Below are 13193 nucleotides of genomic sequence, written 5' to 3'. Positions count from 1 at the left end.
AATGATCCCACACTTTCACAGGCCTTGGGTGGCAGGCCAGTCCTCGCCCACAGGCAACCTGCCAACCTGAAACATTCTCACCAGTAACTGCACATCGCACCACAGTAACTCTAGCTCAGGAACCAATCCATGCAACAAACCTCGATGCCAACTGTGCCCACATATCTACACCAGCGACACCATCACAGGACCCAACCAGATCAGCCACACCATCACCGGTTCATTCACCTGCACGTCCACCAATGTAATATACACCATCATATGCCAGCAATGCCCCTCTGCTATGTACATTGGCCAAACTGGACAGTCTCTACGGAAAAGGATAAATGGACACAAATCAGATATTAGGAATGGCAATATACAAAAACCTGTAGGAGAACACTTCAACCTCCCTGGCCACACTATAGCAGATCTTAAGGTGGCCATCCTGCAGCGAAAAAACTTCAGGACTAGACTTCAAAGAGAAACTGCTGAGCTTCAGTTCATCTGCAAATTTGACACCATCAGCTCAGGATTAAACAAAGAATGGCTTGCCAACTACAAAACCAGTTTCTCCTCCCTTGGTTTTCACACCTCAACTGCTAGAACAGGGCCTCATCCTCCCTGATTGAATTAACCTCGTTATCTCTAGCTTGCTTGCATATATATACCTGCCCCTGGAAATTTCCACTACATGCATCTGAGGAAGTGAGTATTCACCCACGAAAGTTCATGCTCCAAAACGTCTGTTAGTCTATAAGGTGCCACAGGATTCTTTGCTGCTTTTACAGATCCAGACTAACACGGCTACCCTTCTGATACTAGCCCCCTAATCATTTTTGTTGCCCTCCCCTGGACTCTTTCCAATTTTTCCATATCCTTCTTGTAGCATGGGGCCCAAAACTGGACACAGTACTCCAGATGAGGCCTCACCAATGTCGAATAGAGGGGAATGATCATATCCCTCGATCTGCTGGCAATGCCTCTACTTATACAGCCCATAATGCCATTAGCCTTCTTGGCAACAAGGGCACACTGTTGACTCATATCCAGCTTCTCATCCACTGTAACCCATAGGTCTTTTCTGCAGAACTGCTTCCTAGCTATTCGGTCCCTAGTCTGTAACAGTGAATGGGATTCTTCTGTCCTAAGTGCAGGACTCTGCACTTGTCCTTGTTGAACCTCATCAGGTTTCTTTTGGCCCAGTCCTCTAATTTGTCTAGGTCCCTCTGTATCCTATCCCTACCCTCCAGCGTATCTACCACTCTTCCAAGTTTAGTGTCATCTGCAAACTTGCTGAGAGTGCAGTCCACACCATCCTCCAGCTCATTAATGAAGATATTGAACAAACCGGCCCCAGGACCGATCCTTGGGGCACTCCACTTGAAACCGGCTGCCAACTAGACATGGAGCCATTGATCACTACCTGTTGAGCCCGACGATCTAGCCAGCTTTCTATCCACCTTATAGTCCAATCATCCAGCCCATACTTCTTTAACTTGTTGGCAAGAATACTATGGGAGACTGTATCAAAAGCTTTGCTAAAGCCAAGGAATAACACATCCACTGCTTTCCCCTCATCCACAGAGCCAGTTATCTCCTCATAGAAGGCAATTAGGTTAGTCAAGCATGACTTGTCCTTGCTGAATCCATGTTGACTGTTCCTGATCACTTTCCTCTCCTCTAAGTGCTTCAGAATTGATTCCTTGAGGACCTGCTCCATGATTTTTCCAGAGACTGAGGTGAGGCTGACTGGCCTGTAGTTCTCCGAATCCTTCTTCTTCCCTTTTTTAAAGATGGGCACTACATTAGCCTTTTTCCAGTCATTCGGGACCTCCCTCATTCGCCATGAGTTTTCAAAGATAATGGCCAATGGCTCTGCAATCACATCCACCAACTCCTTTAGCACCCTCGGATGCAGCGCATCCGGCCCCATGGATTTGTGCTCATCTAGTTTTTCTAAATAGTCCCGAACCACTTCTTTCTCCACAGAGGGCTGGTCACCTTCTCCCCATACTGTGCTGCCCAGTGCAGCAGTCTGGGAGCTGACCTTGTTTGTGAAGACAAAGGCAAAAAAAGCATTGAGTACATTAGCTTTTTCCATATCCTCTGTCACTCATTCAGTAAGGGGCCCACACTTTTCTTGACTTTCTTTTTGTTGCTAACATATCTGAAGAAACTCTTCTTATTACTCTTACCATCTCTTGCTAGCTGCAACTCCAAGTGTGATTTGGCCTTCCTGATTTCAGTTCTGCATGCCTGAGAAATATTTTTATACTCCTTCCTGGTCATTTGCCCAGGCTTCCACTTCTTGTAAGCTTCTTTTTTGTGTTTAAGATCAGCAAGGATTACACTGCTAAGCCAAGCTGGTCGTCTGCCATATTTTCTATTCTTCCTACACATCGGGATGGTTTTTTCCTGCAACCTCGATAAGGATTCTTTAAAATACAGCAAGCTCTCCTGGACTCCTTTCCCCCTCATCTTATTTTTCCAAGGGATCCTGCCCATCAGCTCCCTGAGGGAGTCAAAGTCTGCTTTTCTGAAGTCCAGGGTCTATATTCTGCTGCTCTCCTTTCTTCCTTGTGTCAGAATCCTGAACTCAACCATCTCATGGTCACTGCCTCCCAGGTTCCCATCCACTTTTGCTTCCCCTACTAACTCTTCTCTGTTTGTGAGCAGCAGGTCAAGAAGAGCTCTGCCCCTAGTTGGTTCCTCCAGCACTTGGACCAGGAAATTGTCCCCTACACTTTCCAAAAACTTCCTGGATTGTCTGTGCATCGCTGTATTGCTCTCCCAGCAGATATCAGGGTGATTAAAGTCTCCCATGAGAACCAGGGCCTGCGATCTGGAATTTTGAAACAAACTAGTCCCCTCATCCCCACCCAGCCTCCCATGACAGACTTTTTGTCTTGGCCACCAAACTGAAAAAGCAGCTATTTGTTCACTTCTGACTGAATGTCCTATCTCCTCTAAAGTCAAAGCCACCCAGTGACTTTTAGCAGCATTAAACACCTTTGAGAATTTCCTAGCTCCTGGTGCTTCCGGGATCTCCCTCAAGCCCCATCAATCCCTGAATGTGTGGAAGAGGCAATGAGGAGTCTGTGGAACTGAGGAAAGATGGAGAGAAGGGCATAAGGTGACCATATAGTAAGTGTGAAAAATTAGGACATTTTTGGGGGGGAGGGCATAGTTGCGTATATAAGACAAAGTCTCTAATATCAGGATGGTCCAAATAATATCGGGACATCTGGTCACCCAAGGAGGGCAACTGGCAGTGTAGATTCTCTTCCTTTCCCTCTGTGGACTTAGAAAACTCTGTGACTAAATTCATGTTCCTTTACTTCCCATGTCACATCATGGAAGGCAGCACAGGGTTCACCTTCCTGAATTCACCCTGATGTGTGTAACTGTAGCGCCTCTATTAGCTTTATGTCCCCAGAACAATGCTGCATAAACAGATAAGAGTTAATAGAACAGAAGTACTTCATATCTCTTTTGCCTGGAAAGGGTTAACAAGAACAGTGAGCCTGGTTGTCACCTGACCAGAGGACCAATCAGAGGACAGGATACTTTCAAAATCTTGAGGGAGGAAAGTTTTTGTGTGCTGTTAGTGTTAGGTTGTTGTTCATTCTGGGGGCTCAGAGGGATCAGACGTGCAACCAGGTTTCTCTCCGATCTCTCCGATACAGTCTCTTATAAGTTTAAAATAGTAAAGTACTAGGTAGATAAAGCGAGTTAGGCTTATGGTTGTTTTCTTTATTTGCAAATGTGTATTTGGTTGGAAGGAGTTCAAATGTGTATTTGGATGAAAGGAGTTCAAATTGGTATTTTGCTGAAAAGATTTTAATTTGTACTTGTATACTTAGGCTGGGAGGGTATTCCCAGTGACTATAGCTGAAAGACCCTGTACCTATTCCATTTTTTAAATTTACAAAGATAATTTTTACTGTTTTTCTCTCTTTAATTAAAAGCTTTTCTTGTTTAAGAACCTGATTGTTGTTTTTTTTTTTATTCTGGTGAGACCCCAGGGGACTGGGTCTGGATCCACCAGGGAATTGGTGGGGAGAAAGGAGGGAAGGGGGAGAGAAAGTTAATTTCTCTCTGTGTTAGGATTACTTTCTCTCTCAGGGAGAATCTGGGAGGGGGAGAGAGAAGGAGGGGGGAAGGTAAAGTTTCCTCTCTGTTTTAAGATTCAAGGAGTTTGAATCACAGTGATCTTCCAGAGTAACCCAGGGAGGGGAAGCCTGGAGAGGCAACGGTGAGGGAAAGGGTTTACTTTCCTTGTGTTAAGATCCAGAGGGACTGGGTCTTGGGGGTCCCCGGGCAAGGTTTTGGGGGGACCAGAGTGTACCAGGCACTGGAATTCCTGGTTGGTAGCAGCGCTACAAGTACTAAGCTGGTAATTGAGCTTAGAGGAATTCATGCTGGTACCCCATCTTTTGGACGCTAAGGTTCAGAGTGGGGGTTTATACCATGACAAATGCAAAAACCTTATATTCATATAAACAGATTTTAAAAAAACAGTGAATCTTGTGCTCAGGAAGGATGATGGATTGAAAGAAAACCATCTAAACTGAAGTTTATTCACAGACACAGAATGAGTATAATAGCAGACAGACAGACAGTGAGAGGAAGTTTGCAGTGGCTCTCTCATTGGCGGGACTATTTCTAGGAATGAAAGGTAGCAAGTTTCCAAGGCCACCCTGAACTTCCCTGTTGAGCCTACCAGCAATGATATAAGTGGCATTAACTGTTTCGATGGTTTTGTTAACATGATTAACTGCCTGCTAGCAACCAGCCTCAGGCCAGCTACTCAGTTAGGGCCCACTTCTGCAAGTCTTACTCACAGTGAATTATTCCTATGAGCCCTCCAACTCATTTCAATGGAACTACTCACATCAGTAAACATGTCTCAGTGGTCCTAGTCCTGCAAACATCTATGTGATAATGTTTTTTCCAGGAAGTAGTGCCACTGACCTCAAAGATACTCACATGAGTGTTAGCTAGATCAATGAGCAACTGTTGCTGAACTGAACCCCTAATAGAAAGCCTCGCAGTTCGAGAATCAAGCCCTTAGCGAAAGACAGTCATTATGGTGATAGATGAGGTATAAATGCCTAGAAAGAGTAATATTTCACATAGGCCGCTTTTCAAATAACTGATAAAGTAACAGCTTGCACTGACTATTAGCCTTCAGCTGCTTTTGAACTAGCAACCTAGTGTCTTCTCAGGTAATCAACCCTGCGCAAGCATTCTTAATTCTGCTTTCACTGTGTGTTAAATGCACACAATGGAGTTTATTTTCATGCCAAAGTGTTACCATAATATAAAGACCCAAAGGGACAAAAGTAATACAACTGCAAAAGGTAATCTGAAGTGCTGCCTTTTTCTCCTCTCCCAAACTATACCACTGTTCTTCCACCACAATTTCTGGCTCAAAATTAATAAAACTATGAACACTTAATAAAAACAAAATCAATAAAGAAGGTAGGGGTTGTGGTTTGACACTGGACTGGGATTTGGGAGATCTGGGTTCAATTCCTGGTTCTGCCACAACCTCCCTGGATAATGTTGGCAAGTGAACTACACTTTCTGTGCCTCAGTTCCCAATCTTCTGCATGCTGTATACCTTTGTCCCATCTTGTCTGCTTAGACTGTTTGAGACAGGCAATCTACTTGTGCAGTGCCTAGCACAATAGGCCTGTGAACTAGGCTGCAGTCTCTAGGCACCATTGTAATACAAAGGATAAAACAGCTGTATTCATTTCTAAATATCTTTTTTACCATTAAATGCTTCAATAACTTGCTGGAGAGTTTCCAGTGAAATTCCACTGTATCCTTTTGCCAAGACATTGATCCTGAGAGCTAAAAGCATGCGAGATCTCTCTGGGATCAAAGGCTTCCCGACACCTGCAATGACAACATTCTCAAGGTTACAAACCCCAATTCTAACAGTTGTGGAAAAGAAACAAATTTGAAATCAATTTCCCACTACCTGCGGAATGTGATCGAACTAAATTCACTTGAAGTTCCCTACAAAGAAAGAAAAGTCCAGTGTTCAAACATAGGAAAATTTTTTCACAAAACTGAGCAAAAATATCCCTCTCCTTTTAGGAAGAAAAATGGACTAAAAACGTACACTATAGAAATAATATGATCCACTTTCTATATCCATTTTCTAAATTAAAGAAGGAAATAGATACAACATACTTGAGTTTACTAGTTGGAATAACTGTTCGAGCAAACTTCCCAAAGCCAGTGGTGATTCCATAAACAACTGAAAGAAACAGATATTTCAGATAAAGAAGATAATCTAACTAAAGTCAGCTAAACCTGACAACAAAATGAAGTTAGAAAAGAAAAAAAAAATACCAGTCTGTTCTTTTACAATTCTTTCAATCACTTCTCTTGATTGTCTGACTTTAGCTTCAGCTTCAGGTCTGAGCTAGAAAAACACCAGTGTCAATATTCATTCCTCTATTACTACTTGAAAAACTAACTAAATAAAAAGTATTTGGAGAATTAGAGTCTTTCAAAATCTTTACCTTGATCTTGTAGAGCCCCTTTCCTAAATTGACCAGATCCTCTGGTGTTAAACTGTTCCCATCTAAATAAATATACTGTGCCAAAGAACTGCATTTTAGTGAGTGTCATGTATATGTAATCAATTTCTAAGCAATCATAACTAAATAAATACAGTGAAAGCTTAATAGTGAACTGGGTTACAACAGCGTTCAGTCCTGTTCTCATTCACACAGTAAGAACTCTCTCAGAGAAGCATTAGCAAAGAACAGCTTATTTTACGAGAGGTAACAAGTTAAGCAGTCATCGTGGATGATCCTGCAAACAGTGCAGAGCAAAGTGCTTCTGCGGTAGCGTTGGTGAAGTTACCCACAGTAATAGAAAGCACTACACTTGGTAGTAAATGTTTGCAAGAACTTACTGAATCCTACTGAAAACAAATAGTATATGTCACAAATAGCAATTCCATTTGAAATGTTCTGTAGGGCTCCCCTCTGTGTCATGGGCAAGTAAAGAAAATAGGTTCTCTTTGAATACTGCCATTTCTCCCACCGTGATAAGAGGATTTCACCCTACTTCACCCTCTAATGTAAAAAACTATTGGAATTGGGGCACATCGTATTAAGATCATTACTGAGCCATACCTTTTCTGGTTCTTGATATTTGCTATATCTGAAGCCATGTAAAGGAAAAAAAGGACATTAAAAACCCACACAAATAGCTGTCATTTAATTAGAGTTTTTGAAGGAAGCCCTTTGAAGGGGGAAAAAGTGCTAAGCATTTTCAACTTTGCAAATCTAAGAATTGTAAAAATTAACCAAAACAATGCTCAATAAAGGATACAAATCAACTCCTTCTAGCTTACATGCAATGAAATCTGAAGACATTACATCTCCTTCTATAACTACAATGAAGAAAGGAAAAAACAAACAGTAAAAAAAACTTATTGCCCATAGTTTGTTGCTACAGAGTATTCTTCATTAACTAGAAAAAACATCAGTGACAAGAATTCTAATTTGCAGCCAAATGTATTTAAATGTCTTAACATGCAGTAAAAATGTAGTTACCACACACAAAAATCCAAAACCTACAGCCAAACTGTATCATATCCCACTCAACTGTATGACACAACAGAAGACCTAAAAAGCCTTCTCAAAACTGAGTTTGCAATTTAATATTTTTTCTTAAATTTTAGATTTGTATATCACAGAAATCTAACGTTTCAAGATAAACAGAAAATACACACTTTGGGTCTCCTAAGCAAGTGCAGTCACCATATAATTTGTCATTGCAGGTTTGCTTACCAACTTCAACAAACTCATTGTCCTCTAGTGTGTCCTCCAAAGTATCATCAAGATCCAGCAAGCCAAAGCTTTTGCACCTTCGAACACAGAATTTCACTTCTTCCACTGAGGCAAAGCCCCCATTATCAGGCTTGTTTTTCATGTAACGTCTCACAGCTTCCTTCCCCAGCCATCTCACTGTGTTAGTGCCAGTTAGGCAAGGCACTGCTAGCCATTCCCCTCGGACATGCACTGTGTACCTTGGCATACTTCTCCTCTGCCTACGGTTATCCCTCCACTGAAGAAGGCTGTGGTGTGCATCAGCCTTGTGTTTACCACACTATAGCCTAAAGAACAGCACCTGACTGGATTCCAATGTCCCAATCAGGAAAGGACAAAAATCCTCTCTCCACCCCAGAACCCTGCCTTCACAAATAAGTTAGTGTATTTAACAAACTTTATCTACTAAGCGCCAACCCTAGCAGCAAACCTTTTCCTAGACAGGGGATGTGAAACTGCTGACACAGTTATCTTTTGAGATTGTGCCAAGGTGTAGCACCAACTCCTTAAAGGTATTTAGGCGCTTCTATACCTTCGAGGGTCTGGGCTGTAGAGTCTAAATCTAGCTCTAGTTTGTAGAACAAGAATTTCCAAACAGATATTTCTAAAGGATTCTGGCGGATGTTTTTATGGGGCTTTGGTTGTGCATTTTAAAAACTTCCAGTGTTTTAGACAAGTTCTTTCTAAATGGCAACTCCACCCTCTTATGAAAAACCCGTGCAGGACATCATAACACACACCACTATGGACTGACACTAAATGGCCCTCTTGGTAGGACTGAATAGACACTGAACTATGAACTCACCTCTAAAGATGCAGTCTCTCTAGAGCAGGATAAGGCCAATTGGCAGGACAGCAAGAGGAAACTTGTATTACTGATCTCTATGCTGGCGCTGTTTTGAGAATATATAAAATTGTATCCTACAAAAGAACTTTGGTTCTCAATGTTGGCTACAAGCACTACAACCACTTTTTTATAAGTAATATTTACTGCAGACTCGCAGCATACAAACTACACAAACTAACACTGGCATATCCCATAAGAATGAGTTACATTTTAATGTAAAAATGGTGAAACCAGCTTCTCTGCCACCTCTTTAGACACCAAATTTGCTTGCATGCCCAACTCTGCAAGTTGAAAAGCTGAACAGCACTGAGCACTTGGGGGCTGGATCCCAGCCAGGGCAGCCCTTGGCTCTGGAATTGTATAAGTGACCCTTCTTACACAGGGTCCAAACGTCAATGAGATTTTGCCTAAATAAGGAGCTAAACCTTAGGATTTTAATATCATTGCCCATGCATGGCTGGTACTTGTTCCCAGCTCCTCTGTACACATGAGTACCCTCCAAGTCAGCACAAATTGTTTAGGGGAAGGTAGATATCACCATCCTATCAGCTGGGAGAGAGACTTTACTCCCTTCGTGGTGTCCATATTAATCACTGAAGGGATCCCCTGTAACCAGGGTGACTATGGACAGGAGGGCATGCTAGGAATACCCATAAACCACTGAGAACACTGCTGTACTGAGTAGGGTGACCAGATCACCACACTAAAATATTGGGACACACTGGGGTGCCATCAGCCCTGCCCACAGTCCACCTCTGCTTCTCTTAGGCTCCGCCCCCACTCTGCCCCAGATCCCACCCCCTCCCCACTTGGCCTCCCCCACCGTGCCCTTCCTCATCCCCCAGCCTGCTGCTGGCTTGCTGCGTCCCTCCTCAGTCCCCCACCCACTTCTTGCCTCCTCGCGCACCTGCTGTTCGCCTCTTCACCCCCCGCACCACTCACCCCTACGGGGCCGACTTCCCCTCTGCCAGCTGGGTGCTTGCCCACCCCCTGCCTCTTCCCCTAAGTTCCCGCCACTGCCCTGCCTCTTCACTTCCTCCCCTGAGCGCGCCTTGGCCCCATTCCTTCCCCTCCCTCCTGGAAAGCGCTAAGCATCACCAAACAGCTGTTAGGTGGTGGGAAGTGCTGGAGGGGGAGAGGAGTGGGGATGTGGCATGCTGAGGGGAGGGGCCAAGAAAGAGGGAGCTTGACTGCAATTTTTCCCTGTCAGTGCCCCAGCGCCAAAGCACCCATGGGGTCAGCGCCTCCCTCCCAATCGCCTCCTTACCCAAATATTGGGACAAATGGTGTCCCGGTCGTACATTGATTGGATGCGGGACAAAGTGTTACATATCTGCACAGTCCCAATTTTATCAGGACATTGGTCGCTAGCACTGAGCTTTCTTTGTAGACTCAGGAAGCAGGAAGGGATTAAAATATGGTGTAGAAAAATGCCAGCTTGAAGAGCACCAAGTAAAACATATACTAGGTATAATGTCTATTTCATCTTGGATAGCATCACCTTTAAGGAGGAAGACATACCCTCTTCATCTTAAATGGTCTCTTGCAACGTTTACTGTTGTAGGAGTAGCAGTGATCTGTATGCTATGTATAACCTGTATGCTCAAAAGGTCTGTTACACTCCCCACCCCCACCTTTGAATACCTGTGAAGTGGCTCCGCCCCCCGGAATGCTTAAACAGCTGGAAGATCAGAAGAGCTCCTAGATAGACAAGGAGTCTGGGACTCTACTTAGGCAGCACTCAAACACCCAATGCATGGACACTAGCGGAAGTGGAGTGTGATCAACCAGATGTGGCCAAGTCATCTCTAGTTGCAGGCCATGAGGAGCAGGTCCTTAAAAGGGAAAGGGGCCATGTGCTCAGGAGTGCACTCACAAGCTTATACTTTGCAGGGACCACTTGGCCAGTGGCTTACTGCATTGCATTCCATCGTGCCTCGGGAAGACTTATCTTCATCGCGCTGCCCATCGCTGTGCTGTGGGACACTTACTTTGAAGGATCCCGACATCTCCAGTTTCATGCCTGTCCTGGGAGCATGAGTATGCGAGTGTGAATGTGAACCCCCTCCCTGCACTTTTGAGCTTAGCTATCAGTATAATAAACTTGCTGCTTTCTGCCAAACTCTGGTGGGTCATTAGTCTTCCCTAAGCTTAATAGCTGACCCAATTCTGGGTAACATTTACCACTTATGCTAAACGTTTCACTTTGTATGTAACCATGACAGTGATTACTATTCCAGACCCAAAGAACTATGTAGCTCAAATGCTTCTTTCACCAACACAAGCTGCTCCAACAAAAATTACCTCACCTGCCTTGTGTAAGATATACCAACACATTTACTCTACACATTACCTATTGTATCAGTGCTACCACGAGGAAAGGCAGATATTCTCAAGCCATTAGGAAACTATTACAAATCACATTTAATTAGTACAGACTTGTAGGAATTTGTGGAAGAGAAAAATTTGAAGTCAATTTCCCATTATCTGTGGAATGTGACTAAATTAAATTCTCTTGACGTTTCCTACAAGGAAAGTCAGTTACAAGCCAAACAATTTCAAAATTGTGTTAAAAAATAGAAAACGTTTTTCACAAATCTGAGAATATATCCCTCGCAGTTTAGGAAGAAAAATGGACTAAAAATGTACATTGTAGAAATCATATGGATCTACTTTCTATACCCATTTTCTAAGTTAAAGAAGCATGCAGATACAACATACTTGAGTTTACTAGTTGGAACAACAGTTTGGGCAAACTTCCCAAAGCCAGTGGTGATTCCCTAAACAACTGAGATCATTCCAGAGAGAGAGAGGCTTTTACATTTTAGACAGCAATGCAAACAGCAGGTATCTGCAGTGAGGTAAGGCAGACTTCTCAAACCAAGATAGCATTTATTAGTCACCTGGAATATAGCATCTACAAGTCTTAAACTTACCTTTCCAGTGTTACCCTAAAGAAAGACTCCACATTGGTGGAAGCAATACCTTTGCCATGCCGATTCGCTGAAATCCATTTTGACACTCTCTCCCCATCTGTCCTCCGTTCACAGCAACAGCCCTAAGAGCAGTCTGTTCACACCTGACTGTTTCCCAGCTGCATCCATGTGGTGTTCACATGTTCAGTGTCTCTCTGCTTCCCAGTTCTTGGGGCTTCCATTGTCTCTTCCTGATCATCCATTAACAAATGGAACAGGACATACACATATATGTGAATGTGTCTAGTATTCAACCAGACAGCTACATGTTTCAAACACTCAGTGCACAGCAGTACCAAGTGCATAGGGAAACCAAGGCAGACATAGGGCTCAAAAAATAGTAGCAAATTCCTCCCCTTCATCATAGAATACTCATATTTTGTGCGTGTGCATGTGTGTGGGTGAGAGATGGGGGTGAGGGTGACATTTCCCCTAATAGGTTAGAGTATACAATGGAAAAGGAAGAATCCTTTTCCAAATGGCATGGTCTCAACCAGATATTAATACTCTACGCTGAGTAGTAAGATGGAAAAGAGTGGCTCATTAAGGCTTTATCCACAGAAAACTATAATGATTTAGTGCAGCTCCCTCCAAAGGAAGCGCTTTCAGTTTGAGTGCCTTCTATCAAGTTAATTCAAAAGTTTCTGACTAGGACTTGAACAGATGATGAGGAACAGTAAACATGTATTCACCAAGGGCAAGTCATGCCTGGCCAATCTGATTGCCTTCTATGATGAGATAACTGGCTCTGCGGACATGGAGAAAGCAGTGGACGTGATATACCTTGACTTTAGCAAAGCTTTTGATACAGTCTCCCACAGTATTCTTGCTAGCAAGTTAAAGAAGTAGTATGGGCTGGACGAATGGACTATAAGGTGGATAGAAAGCTGGCTAGATTTTTGGGTTCATCAGGTAGTGATCAATGGTTCGATGACTAGTTGGAAGCCGTTATCAAGCAGAATGCCCCTAGACTTCATCTACTGCAACTTGAAACCATTACTCCTTGTTCTGTCATCTGCCACCACTGAAAACAGCTGAGCTCCATCCTCTTTGGAACCCTTCTTCACGTAGTTGAAGGCTGCTATCAAACACCCCCTGAGCCAGCCAGGTAAAGTCAATGGGGATACTCATGTGCTTAAATCCCTAACTGATTAAGGACCCATATCAGGACTGTTTACATAAAATACAGTGAACCAACAGAACACAGGACAATTTTTTTTTTAATTTAAATTGTTTTCAGCATTTTGACGTGTTTCAAAAAAAATTTTTTAAACCAGCTATGAAGCTGGCCACAATGCCGAAAAATTGAGTTCTGAAATTTCAGCTTGAAATATTGTGACTTTTTTGTCAAAAAACTGAATTTTGAGAAGCAGCTCCAGCTGTTACTGTATGTAACTGTTGTAATGTATGTACTGTAACTCATGTCATACTTTAACTCATGTTAACAAAACCATCCAAAAATCAGGAGTGGAATGAGAAACAAAATTGTTCGGCTACTAAAGTAATGTAGGCCACACAAGTAAAATC

At 43.0% G+C, this 13193-nt stretch overlaps 1 protein-coding gene across 1 annotated transcript in view; it reads right to left on the bottom strand.

Annotated features, from left to right (window-relative positions):
• Positions 1-8181, bottom strand: part of HAL (histidine ammonia-lyase) — a 32398-nt gene extending 24217 nt beyond the window's left edge. Inside the window, exons 1-8 of the mRNA XM_030548512.1 lie at positions 7806-8181; positions 7345-7405; positions 7146-7173; positions 6525-6599; positions 6352-6424; positions 6190-6256; positions 5975-6012; positions 5764-5889 (exon numbers count right to left, since the gene is read on the bottom strand). Coding sequence (XP_030404372.1) covers positions 5764-5889; positions 5975-6012; positions 6190-6256; positions 6352-6424; positions 6525-6599; positions 7146-7173; positions 7345-7405; positions 7806-8052 — 715 coding nt within the window. The 5' untranslated portion in view covers positions 8053-8181. The remainder of the gene's footprint in view (positions 1-5763; positions 5890-5974; positions 6013-6189; positions 6257-6351; positions 6425-6524; positions 6600-7145; positions 7174-7344; positions 7406-7805) is intronic.
• Positions 8182-13193: the final 5012 nt, after the last annotated feature.

This window comes from Gopherus evgoodei, chromosome 1, assembly GCF_007399415.2.
Source record: "Gopherus evgoodei ecotype Sinaloan lineage chromosome 1, rGopEvg1_v1.p, whole genome shotgun sequence".
NCBI lineage: Eukaryota > Metazoa > Chordata > Testudines > Testudinidae > Gopherus > Gopherus evgoodei.
The sequence above is the reverse complement of the archived record's forward strand: the minus strand, read 5'-3'. Positions and strand labels throughout refer to the sequence as shown.